The 19126-nt window shown below is 37.9% G+C and overlaps 1 protein-coding gene across 9 annotated transcripts in view; it reads left to right on the top strand.

Annotated features, from left to right (window-relative positions):
- Window positions 1–16992, top strand: part of SGK3 (serum/glucocorticoid regulated kinase family member 3) — a 64584-nt gene extending 47592 nt beyond the window's left edge. For 8 of the 9 annotated variants that reach the window (XM_074818063.1, XM_074818109.1, XM_074818072.1 and 5 more), the window contains 12 exons: window positions 3054–3141; window positions 5087–5136; window positions 6462–6519; window positions 7325–7408; window positions 7506–7637; window positions 9646–9758; window positions 9978–10014; window positions 10128–10214; window positions 12305–12400; window positions 13243–13398; window positions 14482–14571; window positions 15591–16992. In XM_074818063.1, the coding sequence (XP_074674164.1) occupies window positions 3054–3141; window positions 5087–5136; window positions 6462–6519; window positions 7325–7408; window positions 7506–7637; window positions 9646–9758; window positions 9978–10014; window positions 10128–10214; window positions 12305–12400; window positions 13243–13398; window positions 14482–14571; window positions 15591–15761 (1162 nt within the window). In that variant the 3' untranslated portion in view covers window positions 15762–16992. The remainder of the gene's footprint in view (window positions 1–3053; window positions 3142–5086; window positions 5137–6461; window positions 6520–7324; window positions 7409–7505; window positions 7638–9645; window positions 9759–9977; window positions 10015–10127; window positions 10215–12304; window positions 12401–13242; window positions 13399–14481; window positions 14572–15590) is intronic. The other variant, XM_074818135.1, reaches the window with a different exon arrangement.
- Window positions 16993–19126: the final 2134 nt, after the last annotated feature.

Below are 19126 nucleotides of genomic sequence, written 5' to 3'. Positions count from 1 at the left end.
CAGAAGGGGTGGAGATGTGATAATGCATCCCCATTTGACTGATGTCCTGAATAGGAGCTGGGAGTTTGTTATTTGTGAGCACTGTGAGGCCCCCTAAGTCACCGAACAAGTATTAAAATCGGACTGCTCACCTCCTCAAATATAGGTCTTCACTAAAAAATTAATGCATTTAATTGTCTCTCAGAACATGTCCAAAGAAAATCTGCTTGAATCCAAATGTATAATAGAGGATGCATTAAAGATGTAACATAGTTATTTTTAAATAGTCCAAAGTAGCTCCTTAATGAAAATGAGAACATTTGCATAACTCATTTGCAATAACTCATTTGAAGAACTCAAGGATGACAATACCCTGCAACCTCTGTGGGGAAATGAGTTATCAGTTCTTTAAGTGAGAAGTGGGGGTCTGCATTTGTTCCCTAGAAGAAAATCAGAGTGACTAGATTTTTCTGGTTTCAAAATCTGATGAAAATAAAAATGAATGTGAAACCCCTGGATTGTAAGATCTTGCAGTCCATCTTGGGGAAAGCAAACCTTGCATTACATTAGTTGTACAGTAGCATTTTTAAAGAGCACACTATGGCTTTTTGACCCTTTGCTTTCTGTAAGAAAGATGGAAGTGTTTTGTTTTTTTTAAAGTGTGTGGAGAAGGAGGAGGAGCTAGGCACCATTATTTAAATAAGGTGTCTTAAATGTTAAGGTTCTGTCACTGGCAATTAATTTTTCCATTTTGCTTCAAGATTTGTGTGACTCTCTGGGCTCGTTCAAACTTCTGGGTGTGTCCAAAATTTTTGTGTGGCTTCGTATGTTTCTGCAGGAAGGCTAATGCAGAATGAGTATCAGAGAAGGAATGGTATTTAGGTGGAACTTGACACCCCTTTGTGGATTTCAGAGATAATCCATAAACTAAATCTATCCAGTCAATCATAAAAATCCAGACAAAACCAACTTTTGCTAGTAGTATATGTACAATGTATATCGAGCATCCCTTTTTAAACTGTTTTCTTGATCCTTCACAATTTCATATGTGTAGTTATTTTAGGAATAGTTTCAGTGTATTTTAAAATACATTGAGTTAATACATGTGAGCTAATACGGCATAGAAGTCCTACCAACCTATATAGCATTTTGCATAACATGCTGCAATCTTGCCTAAGAAATTGGTACATTAAATGTTTTAATCACCGTTTCTTTGCAGTATTTTTAAAATTACAAATGTGAACAATGTAACATTGATCAGTTACATTTCTGGCTGCCATGTATTGCAGAGCAACTGTACAGCAGCCTTTTACTTATTTTTTTTCATGCTGTGAATTCAGTCATGGACAAAGTTACTATAGTAACTATTTGAGATGTATTATAACATGCTCTATTTAATCAGCTAGTTGTCCAGAATAATTAATGCTGAAAGGTAATCAAGGTCTGGTTCTGTTGTTCTGTCTGGTGAAAAGCATTAACCATAACTTCTTATTCTTGTTTTTATGATATCCAAAGATTCTGAAATGTGAATTGTTGCATCATGAGCCAATATTATTACAATATTCAAACCACAGTGATATTTGTGTTCCTGGGACAGGAAATATATCAGAATTTGAAGTTCATATAAGATGGGAAGAAAAACTGAAATGGTGGGAAATTGTGTGAGCAGTCTTGTTGCTGTACTTTAAACCTGAAAGGCTGAAGGTAACTGAAACAGATTTCAAACAGGGTTTAGGAATACAGAATGTAAGCAATGGAGTCTGGGAGCCTCAGATAGCACAGGACGTGAGTTAGGTTCAGTAATGCTAATATGAAATGCAGGAGCTGGGGAAATGTCAGAAACAGCTCATCTCTTCTGATCCTCACTTTACAGAAGCGTGGAGGGTGAAATAGATTGAAAATAGTGAAGTAAGTGTATCTGCTTCTTGTATAAAACTACACTATTTTATATATACTGGGAATAAGATAAAAGAGCAGCTCCACAGTAAGTTAGTTCTTTTCTTGCACTGAACTGCTTATGCAGAGTTTCCTGTTGGTGGCTGCCCTGAGACCTTCTCAAAGAACTTTATCTCTGAAATTTAGGTAAGATTTCTTCCTTGATGAGCAGGCTGCCTTTTAGTGAACTGAAGGAACCTAAAAGATTAGGTCATCTCTTCAAGTAGTATATAGGCTATACATGATACCCATTTGTTTAGGAATTAATTTTTCATCACTTGTATTACATTATTCTTTACTCACTCATTGTGCTGCAGTTAAGAAAGACATTACATTCTCTTGAACTTACTGTTGGGTAAGCCTTGCTTCCTGGGAGTGGATTCTCGGAATTTTCTTACTGTCCCTCCTTTCTCCCAGTCCTCTTCCCCAAGCCCTCAGCAAGACAGAAGCTAGAAACTGATGCCGAAGGCAAAATGCTGCTCCTTAGGTACTGTGGGAAGCCTGTAGTCTCTCTTGCTGGTTCCTGCATTTGTGTCCTGCAGCTGACTGGAAGGATTTCTTAACGTTGCCTTGTCAATGCCCAGCCAGAATGCATTTGGAATGTGAAATTGCCATCTTCCACTTTAAAGTGAATGGGGACAGGAACATTACTACCACGTATCTCTTGGAACAGGCATCTCTCTTTGGGATACAGACTACATATTTCATTCTGTATTGTGTTGGACCATTTAATTAATTTTGGAAAACTAAAAATGGCTTTAAACTCTTCGTTTTTTTGAAAGTAAATTGATTTCCTGGTGGTTGCTAGCCAGTTAGAACTCATGCTTGCTTCTAATAGTTACCTTCTAATGCAGTTCTGCAGAGCATTTCTTTATGAAGTCTTCACATATATATATACACTTTAACATGTCAGTTTTTTGCAAGTGGAGAATTTTATGTATGTATAACACATTCAGCAGTTGAATTATGTTGCTATAAAATCACTTCTTGTACACGGTCCTTAATTACCAGAACTTAAATATAAAACTTCATGATGATCAACTCCTCTGTACACTGCTGTTTAATCCTATGCTTCCTGTGGTTATGGCTGAAAATTGTGCAGGTTATCGGTGTGCTAATGAAGTTAACTCTGGTTCTAGCCCAGATGTCAGAGCATTTCTTCAGATGGATAACCCAAAACACCAGTCGGATCCATCGGAAGATGAAGATGAAAGGAGCAGTCGGAAGGTAATAAAACAGAAGTAGAACAGTCTTCTAAACTTTAGCTACTTGAGGGCAACCTTAGGTGTATTATTTACTGAAAATTACTATTTGGTTTCGCAATAAATCCCTTCCATGCTCTTTAGAACAAATCTATTCCACTATGAGCTGCAAGATATTTTTCTGTGAGATGTGAACAGCGTAGAGGGGTAAAAGTGATTGCTAGCTTTATCTTGCTGTTTCCCTGCTTGCTATATGGGTTAAAGAAACACAGCTTTAGTCATAAGCTTAGCTGTCACAGTTTTTGCAGTCTCTTCAAAGATTCTTGCTAAGAACATCTGACAAGGACTAGGGGAGATTGAATGTTTGTCTTTTTTGTTTGCTTGTGTGTTGTTTTTTTTAGAGGGGGAGAAATATAATGCGGGGGGGGGGAAATTGCAGTCTTTCTAGAAGTCACTAGGGAGCCAGGATGGATTTGATTTCATTTCACATATAAAAGTGTGTGAGGTCTGAAGCCTCTTTTGTCACAAAAGCCACTATATGGCTAGATGGATTCTCTGAAAATTAGTTTACAGCCTCCAGAAACAGGTGCTGTTTGAAAAAAGGGGTATTTCTAGGAAGGCAGAAGCGCCATATTTAAGCTCGTTTTCTCTGTGGTTTACCTCTTGGCATATGGATGTGATGTTATTACTTCTCTTCTTATTCAGCCCCTGTTAAAGATGTAAGAGTTCTCATTTTGGTCCGTGTGTGATCCACAGCAGATTTAGTGTTTTCTGAAAGTTCCACTTCCAAACATGCCAGTCTGCTTTTTTTTAAGTGTTTGACAGCACTATGAGCACACAGCAAAATTCTAATTTAAAATACCAGGTTCCTCCTCCTTTGAAAGGTATTTTAAGTAATGTGGAGTGATCTAAACCTTCTGTGGAAAATTAATGATGTGTCAAGCCACAACAAATTCAAAATAGGAAAAGAGCTAATACATAGGGGCTTGGACCATTCTTTTGATAGAAGATTCACCTTCTCATAGTTACTGTAAATGATGAAGCTGAACAATAAGGAAGAAAAACAAGCCTTCAAATCTTTGTATACAGTAGCTTTTCCAAAACTGTCCAGTACTACTGTGTGATTGGTTCTTATTAGTGAGTAGTAGCATCCAGCACTGCTGTCAGGGCATTCTTTGCTTCTGTAGGAGCACTGGTTTTGTGATGCTGCTAGCCTGTCTGTCCCCAGGTAACTTGTATTTGAATGCAGTTTATCCTTCTCTGATAAAGTCCAAAACCACAATGAGGGTATAAATACTGCTTTTTTAATGAAAACCAAAATGAAGAAAATTACCTAAATGACAGTGGCTTCCTCCTCTCATTGTAATTTATAAATTCTGTCTGGGTGTGTACTGGTAAGATTCATGTCATTCCTGGAATTGAGTTAGTTAACCTTTAATGTCAGGATAGAAAAGGTTGGTAGGGGCTGGGAGAATGTTCACTTCTGTTTTGTTGGTTTTTTTTTAAAGCACTGTGTCTTTTATTAATTACTCTTGCATAAACAGTGTGGGTTTAAAATTATTTTATTGGTAAGATCTTGGAAAATTAAAATAATAAAAGGTAGAAAATATATTCCTAAGGCAAATACAGAAAGGGTAAGTTCTGGATGAGGAACAAGTTGTTTGTTGAAGTGGTCTTAAATTTTTATTGCTATTCTTGTCCTCTGTGTCTGGACACAATTATTTTATTACCTTCATCCTTGAATGTGATGTGTGTAGAAATAATCTGTGACAAGGTGATGCTGGTTAGATATTTCAGCTCACAAAGTTCCCAATTTGGATGTTAGATCTCTTTAAAAATTTAATGTAACAAGTGTAAAAGTATGGTTTGAGCAAATTAGTAGAGTAATTTGAAATTAATATTGGTTGACATATAAGAGAGATTTTTTTTAAAAAGGTATTAAAAATAAACCTCTTTGTCTCTCCCAACAGTTAAACTCTACCTCACAGAATATCAACTTGGGACCATCTGGAAATCCTCAGTAGGTTTCAATTAAATTGAATTAAAATGTAATCAATTTAATATAAAATTTTTATTTTAATTAAATTTTATTTAAATTAATTTTTAAACCCAAAGAGTTAAACCAAGCGTAATTGTTAATAGTATGAAAAGTTCTTTGGATGTAAGCCTTTATTTGTTGATTTGCAGTGCTCCAGAGGAAGCAAAACACTGAATCCTGTGCTAAATAAACAACCATTTTTAAACTTCTTTTCTTCTTCACCTTCAGATTTTGTTACTTTGCTGTCCTTTTACTTAAGGATGCTATAGCACAGATGACCTCTCTGTCTTGGGAGTGGTCCCACAACTGTTAAGAATGTGTGTACACATTCTGAAAACAAGTTTGTTTTAATGCATGGCGAAGGAGCAGCTTGCCTTGTTGATACTACAAACCTAGCTACTGCAGTCATAACTTGCTTCTCTGTTTGGTGTCTTCTGTAGAGTTTCTGTTCTCAGTTCTGTGTGAATCTGTGCTTTTCTCATGTAGGAGATGACTGCTATTTTGGTTTTGCCTTCCTCACAAACTTGTTCTGGGCTAACGGGAGGAAATGCTTAATAGATTGCAGTAAGAAATTAATTTAAAGAGTACTTCCCTTCAGGAACAATAAATGGAGAGGTGTACGGTGATGTAACTTGTTTTGAAATTTGAAAACACGGATAATTGTTGACAAAAATATCTCTGAATTGTATTTAGGAAAAAGTTAAGGGAATCATGGGAAAACTGAAAGGAATGGTGATGTGGGAAGTGGAAGAACTTGTGAGTGAATTCATATGTATGCATGCAGAAGAGGAAGTCGTTGGGGCCTACCTCCTCTTGCTGTAATTTAAAATGAGGGAGGAATGAATGGAGGGAAGGATGGGATAAGCAAAGAGAGGATAGATAACAAACTTGGTCCTTCCTTCCTTCCCTCATGTAAGCTTGAGAATCATTTGGCCCCCTGGAAATGAGAACTAAGCTCCAGGAAAAGTCATGGAGAAATGGAGACCTAAAAATTATAAGAAACTATGGAGAATAAAAGAACAGTCTTGCTCCTCCTTTAGATCTTAACCTTAAACTTACAAAATAAACTCAAAGGATGCAACTTGAATGCTTTCCCTGGAGAAAAATGGAATTGCAAAATGAAGAGGAGTTGTCTCTGAGGGAAGGTCTGTGGAAGTCTAGGTGTGGGGTGGAATGAAGAATAAAGGAGGGTGCTAACAGACTGTTCTTCTTGCATTACAACTGCAGTGCTACACTAGACTGCTGTACAGCTATAAAGCTTGTAATTTCTACCCGGATGACTTGTCTCCTTCCTAAATATCTTTCAGTGCTAAACCAACAGACTTTGATTTCCTGAAAGTTATTGGGAAAGGCAGCTTTGGCAAGGTGAGCTTTCTTACTACTGTGTCTTATCCTGGTGCAGGGATGCTAGCTGGTGCCTTGTGCATAGTGACTGTTGGCTAGAGACTTGCCCAAAGGTTTTGGAAGTGGTATTGGTCTGGGGTGGCTTAGGAACTGTTGTACTGGATCCCTGTGCTGCTGCTTCATGGCCCTGCCATTTTCCCCCTGGTGTAGCAGTTGTTGGCTGCCTCAGTCACGTGTTGGGAGTAACAAAAGGGAGCTTTTCCCTTTCTCATTAAGAGCAATAGGGATCCTCTCTTTCCCCCAGAGAGGAAGGGAGGTACCCCTGTGCTTATGCAGCAGCTGGAGTACAAATCATGCATTTCCCTTTGTTGGCATGGACTGTTTCGTCAAACCCCTAATGCTATGGAGCAGTGTGAGCAACAGCCCATTGAAAAGTGACTTAAATATTGATACTCTACAAAGATGCAACAGAGAGTCTCTCCTGAAGTCTTTGTTTTCAGATTATTTTTCAAATTGTTTTTCATTAAATTAACTTTAAAACTTACAAAAACAGCTGAAACTGATCTTGATAGTGATTCATCAGGTCATGGAAAATAAATAATATAATTCAGTCTTTCGTGATACCACTGTTGTGACAGATATTTACTGAACTGTAAGCTCACTCTATTGGTGATTGTATTGCTGTTGACTATATTAGAAGCAAAGAAACTGTATTGTGGAAAAAATAGCATGAATACTTCCCAGTTATGTTGAAATTATGAAATTGTTCCCAACAGAACATCAACTACAACTAATGACATTTCTTCATTTGTTTTGAATTTCACAGGTTCTTCTTGCAAAACGAAAACTGGATGGGAAATACTATGCTGTCAAAGTGCTGCAGAAAAAAATTGTTCTTAATAGGAAAGAGGTGAAGAGAAATATTCTTTCTCCACCTACCTCCTGCCCTTTTTCCCTTAATTACAAAATCATTCCTGTTTACATATTGATCTCTTACTTCCTTGCAGCAAAAACATATTATGGCTGAACGCAATGTGCTTTTGAAAAATGTGAAACATCCATTTTTGGTTGGATTACATTACTCATTCCAAACAACAGAGAAGCTTTACTTTGTCCTGGATTTTGTTAATGGAGGAGAGGTATGTGGTTGTTGTGTTTGGATTTGAGTCTCTCTGTTTTGCTAAATCTAGGTGGGAGGAACAAAATGATTCTTTACAATGGGCTGTGATCAGCATTCTCCCAATTTTGAAAATGCTGTTATTATCTGCTGTTACTACAGACTTCTGTAGCTATATGGACCCTGTTCCTCTTCTTAGTAACAACTTTAATCCCAAAGTTATTCGCAGTTGTCAGAAACACGGTATTTTACAGTTAGATAAATTTACCTTTATTACAAATTAATCTTATGTTGACATTTTTCACCACGTAAAACTATCTTTTCCTCTTGCATTTGCATTAGCTGAGATGCTAGTATTTCAAAAGTGGAAGGAAAGAAACTGGCAACTGAATTTACTACATTAATACTATTGGGGACCTTGGGATTATTCTGTAGCCTTGCATGGTCTAATTACTTATTGCCAAATAGCCTTATCCTCAGGTTCTTTTTCTTGAAGCAGTGCTACTGAATCTGAAAAGCCATTAAATAACTTAGGGGAAAACTCATGAAAGAGATGGAGAAAGTCTGTATATGTCTAAATAAGATGTTCTGGAGCAGTTTGTCTTAGCTAGGGACCTTTGCTTTTCAAAGTACCCAGTACTTCCAGGAGTGCTCAAGAAACTCATGTATAAACTGATTGAATATCCAGTACACATGAGAAGGTTATAAAATGTTGCTTCCGTTCCTTCAGCAGGTTTTGTGTAAAATCAAGGGTCTTGTAGACTAATAATACCTGGACTTATCTAGGAAATTAGTTGTGATTGAAGAAAACAGTGTAGTGAAAAATTACTGTCTGAATGGAACTATCCAACATATATGCTTTAAAGAAGAGCTGTATGTCTTGTCACTTGCTGTGTTTCAGTTTGGTAATTTATTGGTGTAAAATGTACACATTTAAGAAGGTCTTATCAAAAGAAGATTGAGCAGAACAGGGAAGAAGGATGAGACAGGATACTGTTGTAGGTGATAAAACTCTGGTAGCTGAAAGAGCACAGGAGAAGGGGTAGAATTTAAATTGTTTTGGCATACCTCAAGGTTTCCCATTATGTCGCTGCAGCTGGATGAGATTTGCACTAGGGTATACATTAGTTCATATTCATGTGGCCTACTGTCAGTATTTATGGTGCTCCTAGAGCTGGTGTTCTGACCCCTTTAGGTGTCAGAGTTGGGGCAAGACAGGCCTTTCTCTTGTCTAATGTACTGTCATCTGATTTAGACTCTTATTAGCAAACTTCTGGTCTGCTCTAGTCTGAATTCCTGGCCACAACTTAGTTTGGCATTCTTTCAGGCAAACAAAAATACAGTTCAAAACAGCTTTCAGATTTGAATGAAGTACTTAGAAAGCTCTGATGTCTTTTTATTTTTTCCCAAACTTTGTAGGCGGAAAGCAGAAAATTTATGCTTTCTTAAAATCTTCAGAAGTTGAATGGGTAGTATAGTTTAATCTGTGTGTTTATGACTTAATCTTTAGCTAGACTTCTGTATCCACTCAAACTATTTGAAGGCAGACAGCTCTCTGTAGTTGAGAGAATTTGTGGATCAGCTTGGAATATCCATCTTTGAAAGTGATCTACATCTAGGTGATCTCAGAACACAATTCTGTAAATACTTACGTACAAGACTTTGAATACGAGCATAAACAGAAATGGAAGATTACTTATTTGACACCAGGTTATATTCTGTTAGGAGGCTATTTTGTGTGATTTAATCTTGCCAACTTCTGTTCACAGCTTAGTGGTTTACCTCCTTTTGACTAGTCTTGGATTTAGGGGAATGTCCTTACGTTTGAGTTACCTATCCATTTGTGAGCTACAAAAAAGAAGGGAAGAGAGTAAATCAATGACAAAGTCATGCAGCAAAAACAATTTTATTTCACATTTTAAAAAAAAAAGTGGACAGCTAAATAAAATCACTTTTCACTGTTAAAATTACATGTTATTAACCTGATTTTTTGTGTATAATGTTCTTATTTACTATTTGCATATTTACAGCTGTTCTTTCACTTACAAAGAGAACGTTCCTTTCCTGAGCACAGAGCCAGATTTTATGCTGCTGAAATAGCCAGTGCACTGGGCTACTTACACTCCATAAATATAGTGTACAGGTAAGTTTCTGAAATGTATCCTTGTCCTGCAGAAGTTCAAAATAGGAGAAGTTACTGAATAAAAACCACTACATGAAATCATCTTATGGGAAACTCGGACATAACCATTTCAACAAAATTTGAAACTTTCAGCTGAAGAATAAAAGTCCTTGCCTCTGAAGCTCTTGCGCCAGTGACTGCTGTTTTGAATTAATATGATTTTTTTATTTTTTTAAATAGGGATTTAAAACCAGAAAACATTCTCCTAGATTCATTAGTAAGTATGCAACATAATTTTTGGTTTTCTATGTTCTCTCACAAAATTGACACTTGGGTTTATCCACATGTTGAGCATGTTCTGTTTTTAAAATGCCATTCTTTCTTAAACAGGGTCATGTTGTGTTGACAGACTTTGGACTTTGTAAAGAAGGGATTGCAAGTTCTGATACCACTGCAACTTTTTGTGGGACACCAGAAGTATGTTGACAACTTTTGTGGCTTTTTGGCTAGTAATCAATGCCTGTTGACTATTACTAATACTTGTGTAACTGGAAGATCAAATATTCTGTTTTGTACTGTTGCAGATTTGCATTCTTTTAACAAGCTCTTCCATGAAACCAAACCAAAGACAAGCTTCCTGCAGATCTTTGTCCTTTTTACTACTACGCAGTGTCTCCTGCTTACAACCCATATCCCCATAACTCATGTCTTCCTTTTTCTAAGCCTTTTCAAACATTGCTTCCTTCCATATCTCCTAACCACTGGCTAGACACAGGACAGTTTGCTTGTGTAACAGCTGCAGCAGATTTGCCAATACAAATCCTGCCACTGATTTTTAGTAAGTTTATAGGTACTTAATATCTGAGTCTTGAGCAAATTTTGCGTATGCGTGAAACTTTGAACTTGCTGACCAAGTTTATTGAACTCTGCTGTCTTTTTTCCTGAGAAAACTTAGAATCTGGAAGTCTTGAACACATATGAGGGATTCACTAAAATGCCAGGATTAGTGGCTTTGATAATTTTGATAAACATACTTTAGATTACAGAAAAGGCCTTTGAAGGCAATGAAGGATGAGTGAGGAGCATTTAGCTGAAACATTTGAACTCAAAACAAGGAAAAAAAAGGCAGGTGGCAACATGTGACAACTTATCCTAGTTATGATCAGAGTAGGAGTCCATAAAGCTGAGTGGTAAATGTGAGCTGAAACAATATTTGTTGAATATTTTGGAAAGTTCAAAGGACAATATATAGAACACTGGTGACTACATCTGTTTGAGAAAATCTGTGGGGTTTTTTCTCATGTTCAGAGGCTTAGTCTTCACACTTACCTTGGACTTGCATGAATTGCAACATAAGAGGATGCTAACGCTGTTGCTTCATATGAGTTCTTAAAAGTATCAATACTAAACAAAGCAGTTGTGCATTAGCCTTTCTAGTCCAAGATGTAGATTCAGATCTTTCATAATCCTGCTAAAAGTGTAATGAACTTCTCAGTGTTTTTAAACACGTGAGTTGAATGACACTCAGTGAGTTCCAACACTGAAAAAGCTCATAGGATGTTGTGAAAGATTAGAAAAAGCTTCAGTAGTTGAGTTCAAAACACTTCATGCTTTTCATGCTGCTTTTCATGCTTTTACAGGGTCATCTATAGTCAAATGAGTTAACAGGGCACTGACACAGGAAATTTGAGAAATACTGATCAAATTAAACTGAGTTTCAGTCTGTGCCTTGTCTGACTATCGTCTGATTGTAAATTAAATTTCAGAATTTGGGTACAAGAATGATAGAAGTGAGCATCCTCTTGTTTTGAGAGGTTAGAAACTGTGTGCAGTAGATGAGGACTGAGATGATGATGATCCAGCTACAGTGACTTTATATTACATAGTTACAAAGAATGGTCTCATGAAGTGGCTGTCCTTGTGCTGCAGTGTTAATAAGCTCTGAGATGCTGAGTAGATTTCTTGCAAGGCAGATGGAAACCAGTTAGCACTGTCATTCAGCATTTGATGGTATGGGGTGTTTATCACAAATCAATCAAGTGATACCTACTTGACAAGAATCTCTAATTTAGCAACTCACAACTCATGCCCTCATCGAGATTTACAGTGAAACTTAGTATAGGTGCTGCAGTTTCTCCATAACAGTAGATTTGAGGCAGAATTAATATCTTCTTACTTCATTTTTATGCACTGGATGGAGAGCATATAGGCTTAGGATGGCAGAATAGACATGGCTAGTAGCCGGCTTGCCTCTGCAACAGTGCAGCAACCTATCTGAAATGTAAAAACAAGCTTCATAATAGCAGTGGCAAAGTAGTTTGGCAAAACACTACTGTGTGGGAGGTATTGTTTCAGTTGGGAAAACAGGTGTCCTATTTGGTAAATGACCAGATGGTGCAGAAATATCTGCCAGGTTTGTTGAAGGACAAGATAAATACTTAGCAGTTTTAAAATTGCTATGAAGCAACTTTTCCTGAAGGTGTTTACTGTGATGTGAGTAAAACCTAGGTTTTATTCTTGCTAGCCTAATACTCTAAAATAATTTTTTATTTATTTTTTTATTTTAGTATCTTGCACCAGAAGTCATTAAAAAGCAGCCCTATGACAACACAGTAGACTGGTGGTGCCTTGGTGCAGTTCTTTATGAAATGCTTTATGGGCTGGTATGTACTTAATACGTGGGGGGTAGGGGTTGCTTCCCTCCTCTCTCCCCCCCTTTATGTGAAATAACCCTGGAGTGTTGTTAAAGATGATAACTTTTTCAAAATATTGAAATACTCCACTTAAATGGATGAACAGTTTGTCTTATACGTAACATAGCACCTGTTTTTCTGTTTTGGATTTTGTGTTGCCTCTTGATGCCTAAAATTTTGCTTTCCAGTGAACTGCTGGACATCAGCTCTGATGAAGACAAGTAGTCATCCCTTTGAGGGAATATGGAAGTAAACTGAATCAACAGTGATAACACCCAGTTAAAAAAAAAAAACAGTAAAATTTTACCAAATACTGGCATAAATAAAATTAAAATACTTCTTTTTTTTTTACTTAGGTCTCCCAGCTTTTCTCCTAGCTTTTCCAATTCTTGATGAAGCATTAGAACAAAAAATCTTATTATGTTTCTTCTAGTCCTGTGTAATTACTCCGGTAACAATTTGTTGTTAGTTTTCATGAGTTTTATCTCCTCCCATAGGACCTTAAATAGGGAGATAGATATGTTTTTCCACTCATGTTCTTTTCAGGCAAGTTCAATGGGAGCTTTGAAGCTGGATGGCATCTGTGGCTACTTGTGGGTGTGTGAACATGTTAGGAGAAGAGGAAGCAGGTGGGGAAGCTATCAAGTGTAAAGATCTGGCAGTGCTGATGACTGATTTAGAAGTTAGTGCATAAGAGGTAGATTTCTTCTTCACTGCTAGCAGTTTGTATTATAGAATCATTTACTAATCATACACATGAAACAAAATGTTGTATGTGGCTTCAAATTCATGTATAACTTCTTGGGTTTTAGCCTCCTTTTTACTGCCGTGATGTTGCTGAGATGTACGAGAACATTCTTCATAAGCCCCTAGTTTTGCGCCCAGGAATCAGTCTTACAGCCTGGTCTATTCTGGAAGAACTTTTGGAGAAAGATCGGCAAAGCAGACTTGGAGCAAGGGAAGATTTTGTATGTAATGTCCTAATTTATCACGCCCTACTTCATTTAAAGGGACATCACCAAATTCATGTGCGCAGCACAGGTTTAATAGTTGGAGATAGAGATTGCTCTGTTATGTCTGTCTCTGTTTTCCTCCTCTTTATTTCTTTGTTAAAGACACCAGTGTGGTCAATCCCTGAAAGTTGATGGCTATAGGAGAGAGATGATTGTCGTGGGGTATAAATATTTTGAGCTTGGTTGCTGCTGTACCTGCCAGCAAAGGAAACACAGTTCCTGTTGTAGTAGTCACTAAGGTGTACTAAGGTAGGTTTCACTGTTAGTAGTGAAACTGGGAAGTAATCAAAAGAAAAGGCTATTTTCTGGTAATGTCAGCTTAACTAACTACATGAAAAACAGTCTTCAGATAAAGAGGAACACTGTTACCATGCAAACAGCAGCTCTTTTTATTTAAGCCTTAAAATCATGGCAAATGTTTTCCCAGTGTAACACCACAAACTTTGTTTGCAAGAAGGTGATGTGAGAGAGTATAGATGTCCTCAGAACTGTGCAATGAGAAATGATCTAGAATGACTTCTTCCATCCGGTTAACTGTGAGACCTTTGTAGTCTTCTGTTTGTAGCCTTAGCATTAGGTAGTCTGACCTTGTGACAGAGCAGTTAGACTATGACATCATAGTTTCTCAGAGTGTGGAGCAAGATGAAAGGATTAGCATAGCTGTGTGCTGCTTCGTAACTAGTAAGCATGTTACAGAGTTGTTGAAGAAGCCACTTCTCAGACAAGGATCTGCTTTACAAAAACTAACAAAACTTTAAGGCAGGAGCCGAGAACATTCTTGCTCTGTGGTGGGCTTCAAGGTGGTTGATTTTAAGACTTAAAAGCAGAAAATACAATCTTAAAAGAAAACCAGTGTGTAGAGGCAGGCTAACAAATTTTAATTGCTGTTTTTACCAACTACAGCTTTTATTGCAAAGTAAACCGTGAATAAATAAACAGATGAAGGACTTTTTTATGTGCATGTAGTCTGAAGTAGTATTTACTGTGATGCACAGGGTGGATTTCTGAAATATCTAAAATCTTTATTCCTTACTGCAGCTTGAAATTCAAAAGCACCCGTTCTTTGAATCTCTCAGCTGGACTGATCTTCTTCAGAAGAAGATTCCACCACCATTTAATCCTAATGTGGTAGGTGCCTGGTACTGTTTTAGGTCATACTTGTCAAATTTCTGCCTTTGAAGGCTCATCCGTTTGCAAGGAATGTTTGTTTCAGCATGGTGAAGAATGGGAACCCCCCAGTGCTGACTGGCCTTTTGAGCAAGGATACTGTCTTTTTTTACCTAAAACTCAGTTTGACATATCCCTGTTTCCTCTGCTTATTCCTGTCAATTTTTGTGGGGTCTGAAGAACAAAGAAGAAAATACAGATAGCCTCTTTATTTGAAGACTTTCCAAAAGACTACTTTCCTGCTTTTTTTGTAGTTATTAAGCCTTAGTTGCAGTTTTTCTTTATCCTCCCATCAGTTTAAACTCTGTCAACCTGTGACTGCTTGTCCAAAAACTTGGGGGAGGTGGAGGGGGGACAGGGCACGACACGGATGGGACAGTAGGGAGGAAGTCCTCCTTAAAGTCACATCAGAGCATCACTTTCTGTCAAGTCTGTGTCTGTTTGGTGAAGAAGCCTTAGCGGTCTTGTCTCTCTTCTCAGTGAGTAAATATTTCTATGCTTTAGTTCCTAGGTGTGTTACTGGGAAGCTGATCTATCATAACAGCAGTACTGTTGCTAGAATTTAACACTTAAAGTATTATTGATGGAAAAGGGAGAAAGAGAATTTGGTCTGGTTCAGGGTGTCTGGGTTTTGTTTGGGGTTTTTTTTGGTGGGTTTTGTTTTTTGGGGTGTGTTTTTGTGGTTTTTATCTGGGGGGAGTTACTTTTTGCATCTCCCTAAGAGTCATTTAAGAAAGAGACATTTCTTCATACTTCTTAGGTTTATCAGACCATAAAGGTGTGTGGGCTTTGGCCTGAACTCCAGCCTAAAAGAAACAAGCAGGCTTTTAATAGCTGTGTTCAGGGATGCTGAGGTGTTAAATTTCCTGTACTTAAATACAAAAGAATAACATAAAGCAGATAGCCTCAAGAGCTAAATTTGCAATCTGAATGACAAGCACAAGTATTAGTATGACAACTGACAGATCTTTGTTTTCTAGGTTGGACCAGATGACATTGGGAATTTTGATGCAGTGTTTACAGAAGAAATGGTCCCATACTCAGTTTGCGTTTCTTCCGATTACAGCATTGTTAACGCCAGTGTCCTAGAGGCAGATGATGCATTTGTTGGATTTTCTTACGCACCGCCTTCTGAAGATATGTTTTCCTAGGAAGTTAGAAGCCAACGGTGTTTTGGAAGTCTTGGGGTGAACTGAAATATTAGGGTTATGGACACATTCCAAAATAGCATAACTAGTGCCTCATTTTGTATGTAGGTTTGAAACCTATGAACAAACTTTCTCTGCTGTATAGGAGGAATATGGGCATTTTGGATGGCTTTCTTTGGGGTTTGAACTGTTTGTTCCTGCTGCAGAAAATATTTTTTAAAACCTTTAAAAAGCGTTCTCTACATATTTTTTAAGCAAAAACACTGACTGTTCTCCTCAATCCCTTCAAGTTTACATTCATACCTATGTAAGATTTGGCTGGCACAAACAGCAGCAAATTTAGTAAATTTATAAATGCTTTTGTACCTATTTACAGTGACTTTGTGCTTAAATTGTAACTATGCAAATTGTCTTTTGTATATCCTGGTTTAAAAAAGGTAAATGTTTTCCTTGTTGTATCAGTTTGAAATATATGTTAATTTACCTGTCAGCACTTAAATGAGGGGTTAATATAAGTTAAGAGCAAGATTCTGAAAGGACTTCTACAGAATGACAAGTTGGTCACGTAAAACTGGATTGTTCTTGCATTTGCTTGAAGTACCCATTCACTCAACTGGATTATCTGAGGTATGGGGGATTACTCAAAGCAAGGATGGAACAAATTAACTGTATTGATCTGATAACATTACTGATCATGTGTTCTGCTTTTCTTTCCTCCCTGAGATAAATGCGTCTGTATTTCAACTACATTAAAAATATTTTTGGTTAAAATTCTGCTTTTCCAAAGATATAACATGCAATAATCACTGTTACTTTAAAAGACTATCTTGCTTTGACCTTTTGGGGGTGGATGGTGAGGGGATCATGCCAAATATTTGGGATTTTTTCTCATGGATTTATAGTTTGAAACACTAATGTTCCAAATTGATTGTATTTCAACATTTATAGCTACTTGTCTTTGTGTTCCAGATTGCACCATTTTTAAATCTTCACTTGATATTAGGGGGAAAAAAGAAATGTAAATTATGCTGATAATTTTAAAAATGTGAAAAGCTATTGTATTTCTCATAACATACATGTGTATGGACAGACTGATAATTCTGAACAGTTTCTGTTTAAGGAAATATTTTAATGCAAAAATTGACTGCAGTTACAGTGTATAAAGGCCTATCACGGTAGTAGTTATATATATTACTTGTAAATAACAACTTATTTTTGTCTGTTACTTCAAAAATGTTCTGTGTTTTTTGTTCATAAATACATTCAGTTAAATGCCTTGTCTGATAAGACACTGATGAGTAGCCAGAGTTAAATGTTAGATAAATTTCAATATCTAAATCATCTCATAAGAGCAAGGCAAAATAAGAACTAAGAGAAATGATACCTATATTGCATCAAGATCAGTTAAAAATTGAGAACATTGGGGAAGAGAGTGTATCAAGTCATAATTCTTTTGAAATTAATGTTGTGTCAGCAGTGAAACATTAGGCAAGTGGAAACTAAAACAGGATTCCTTGCTTATCTCAATAAGTATCTCCTATAGCACTAGATCCTTCATAGTGCTTGAGTGATGCTGAGCAGTTGCTGCGTGAGGTGTTGGAAGGAGTGGTTGGATAAAAGGAGTAAGAATTGACATTGACATAGAAGGAAGGAAGGAACTCTATCAATCTGTGGGAGCAGAGTGGTGGCTTGGCACTCATTTTCCATAGTGCTGCTCTGTGAAATTTTGAGAGGTTTGGAAATAACTGTGCAGCTGTTCAGGACAACCAACAACTACATGAATCCTGTTCTTGCAGTTGTTACCATTTGGAAGCAACAGCCTTACCTTTTTTTTAAAAAAAAAAAAAACATAGGTCTTTCTGATGGACTGGAAAGCAGAAATTGATTGTAGGAAAGGAAGTATCTTCTTGTACTGAATTTTTACTCTGTATACTCCTGAAATTATTGTGAGCTATTGTAACTACCTTCTCTTTATGGCAGGGAAGTACAGTACTGTAGAGATGGGAAGGAGAGGGGATACTTCAGAAGTTACTGCTGTGGGAATTGGCACCTCTTTTAGTTTTTCTTTTGTCATTTTCACGATGTCTCTACCTGTCTGCCTGACTGGGTATGGGGGTTTGGTTTTTTCTTTTCTTTTTGGTCCCAAATTTGGGGTTTCTGTCCTTTTTAATTTAATAATAATAAAAAAAGGCAGTGGTAGTTGAAGTTGTTTCTGGGAGAGCAGCTTAATTGCTTCTTAAGCTTTTTACTTCAGCAGACTCTGCCTTTCTGGCGGCGTGAATGTATTAAACATGCCACTTGTAATACTTAAGTTTGCTTTGTTTCTACTCTAAGTTCGTGTCATGAAATGCCTTGGTCAGATCAGGACTCCTTTAATAACAGACTGTGTACAACATTTGGCAATAAAGCCTCACACTACTTTTGTGTCTAGGGCTTTTGTTTAGTATCTCTCTGCATTTCATGATGATGGTTTTCAAAGATGACCAGGTTCAGAGTGTGACAGACCCAATGCTGAGCTGAAAAGTGGAATCTGAAGCACTGGTTGAGGGAAAGCCTAGATAGGAGACTGTCAACCTACACAGGAACCACCTGTGGTACTCCCTTCCTGTTTTGGCAGATATGTTATAAAGGGAGGTAAGATTGGTCTTTTTGTGACTAATACAGGGGGGGGTTGCCTGCCTGTAGTGAAAGGGGATTGTATCTGAACCCCCTGAGGAGTAGGTCTTCTCTCCTGGTGCTGTGGAAGCAAAGGAATGGTGCTGCCTTGGTGCTCTTTGGACTTTGGGCCAGGGAGGAGAGAAGAGAGACAAGAAGATGGGTGACTGACTGAAATGTACAGCAGTTGTAAAAGCATGAGCTGAAACGCAACAGAAAAAGAAGAGTTTAGAGGTGCTGTCCTGGGAGGCAAGTTTGCAGACAGCTGGCATGCTAAAGGCGGCAGTTATATATGAAATACTTATTAATGGAAGAGAAAATGGTTTTAAAAGAGGTTGTCTTTTAGTAGTTACTATGCAGTCAGTACATGACCCTCTTCTAGTGACCCGCCTAAGCCTGTGCGGACAGTCAAGTGAAGGCAATGCCTCTACAGTAGCTGTGTGCTTAATGGCGCAGTCATGCGTGAGAGGCGGTGGCTTGCTGTGCTTGTGCGGCTGCGGTAAGGGCTGGGCGTGGGGTTTGTCTTTACTCGGGGCGGGGGGGAAAGGAGCGGTTTTAGCGCCGGTGCTGCGGTTCAGGGCCCGGGCAGTGGTGTGGGTGGGAGGCGGGAGGCTGAGCCCGGCGGAGCAGGCGGCTGCCGGGCGCAGGGGAGCTGCCGCGCCTTTCCCGCCCGGGCCGCGCGGCGCCGCTGGCTAACGGCTGTCCCCGAGCCC

This window comes from Strix aluco, chromosome 1 (genome assembly GCF_031877795.1).
Source record: "Strix aluco isolate bStrAlu1 chromosome 1, bStrAlu1.hap1, whole genome shotgun sequence".
NCBI lineage: Eukaryota > Metazoa > Chordata > Aves > Strigiformes > Strigidae > Strix > Strix aluco.
This window is presented reverse-complemented; position numbering and strand designations above follow the sequence as displayed.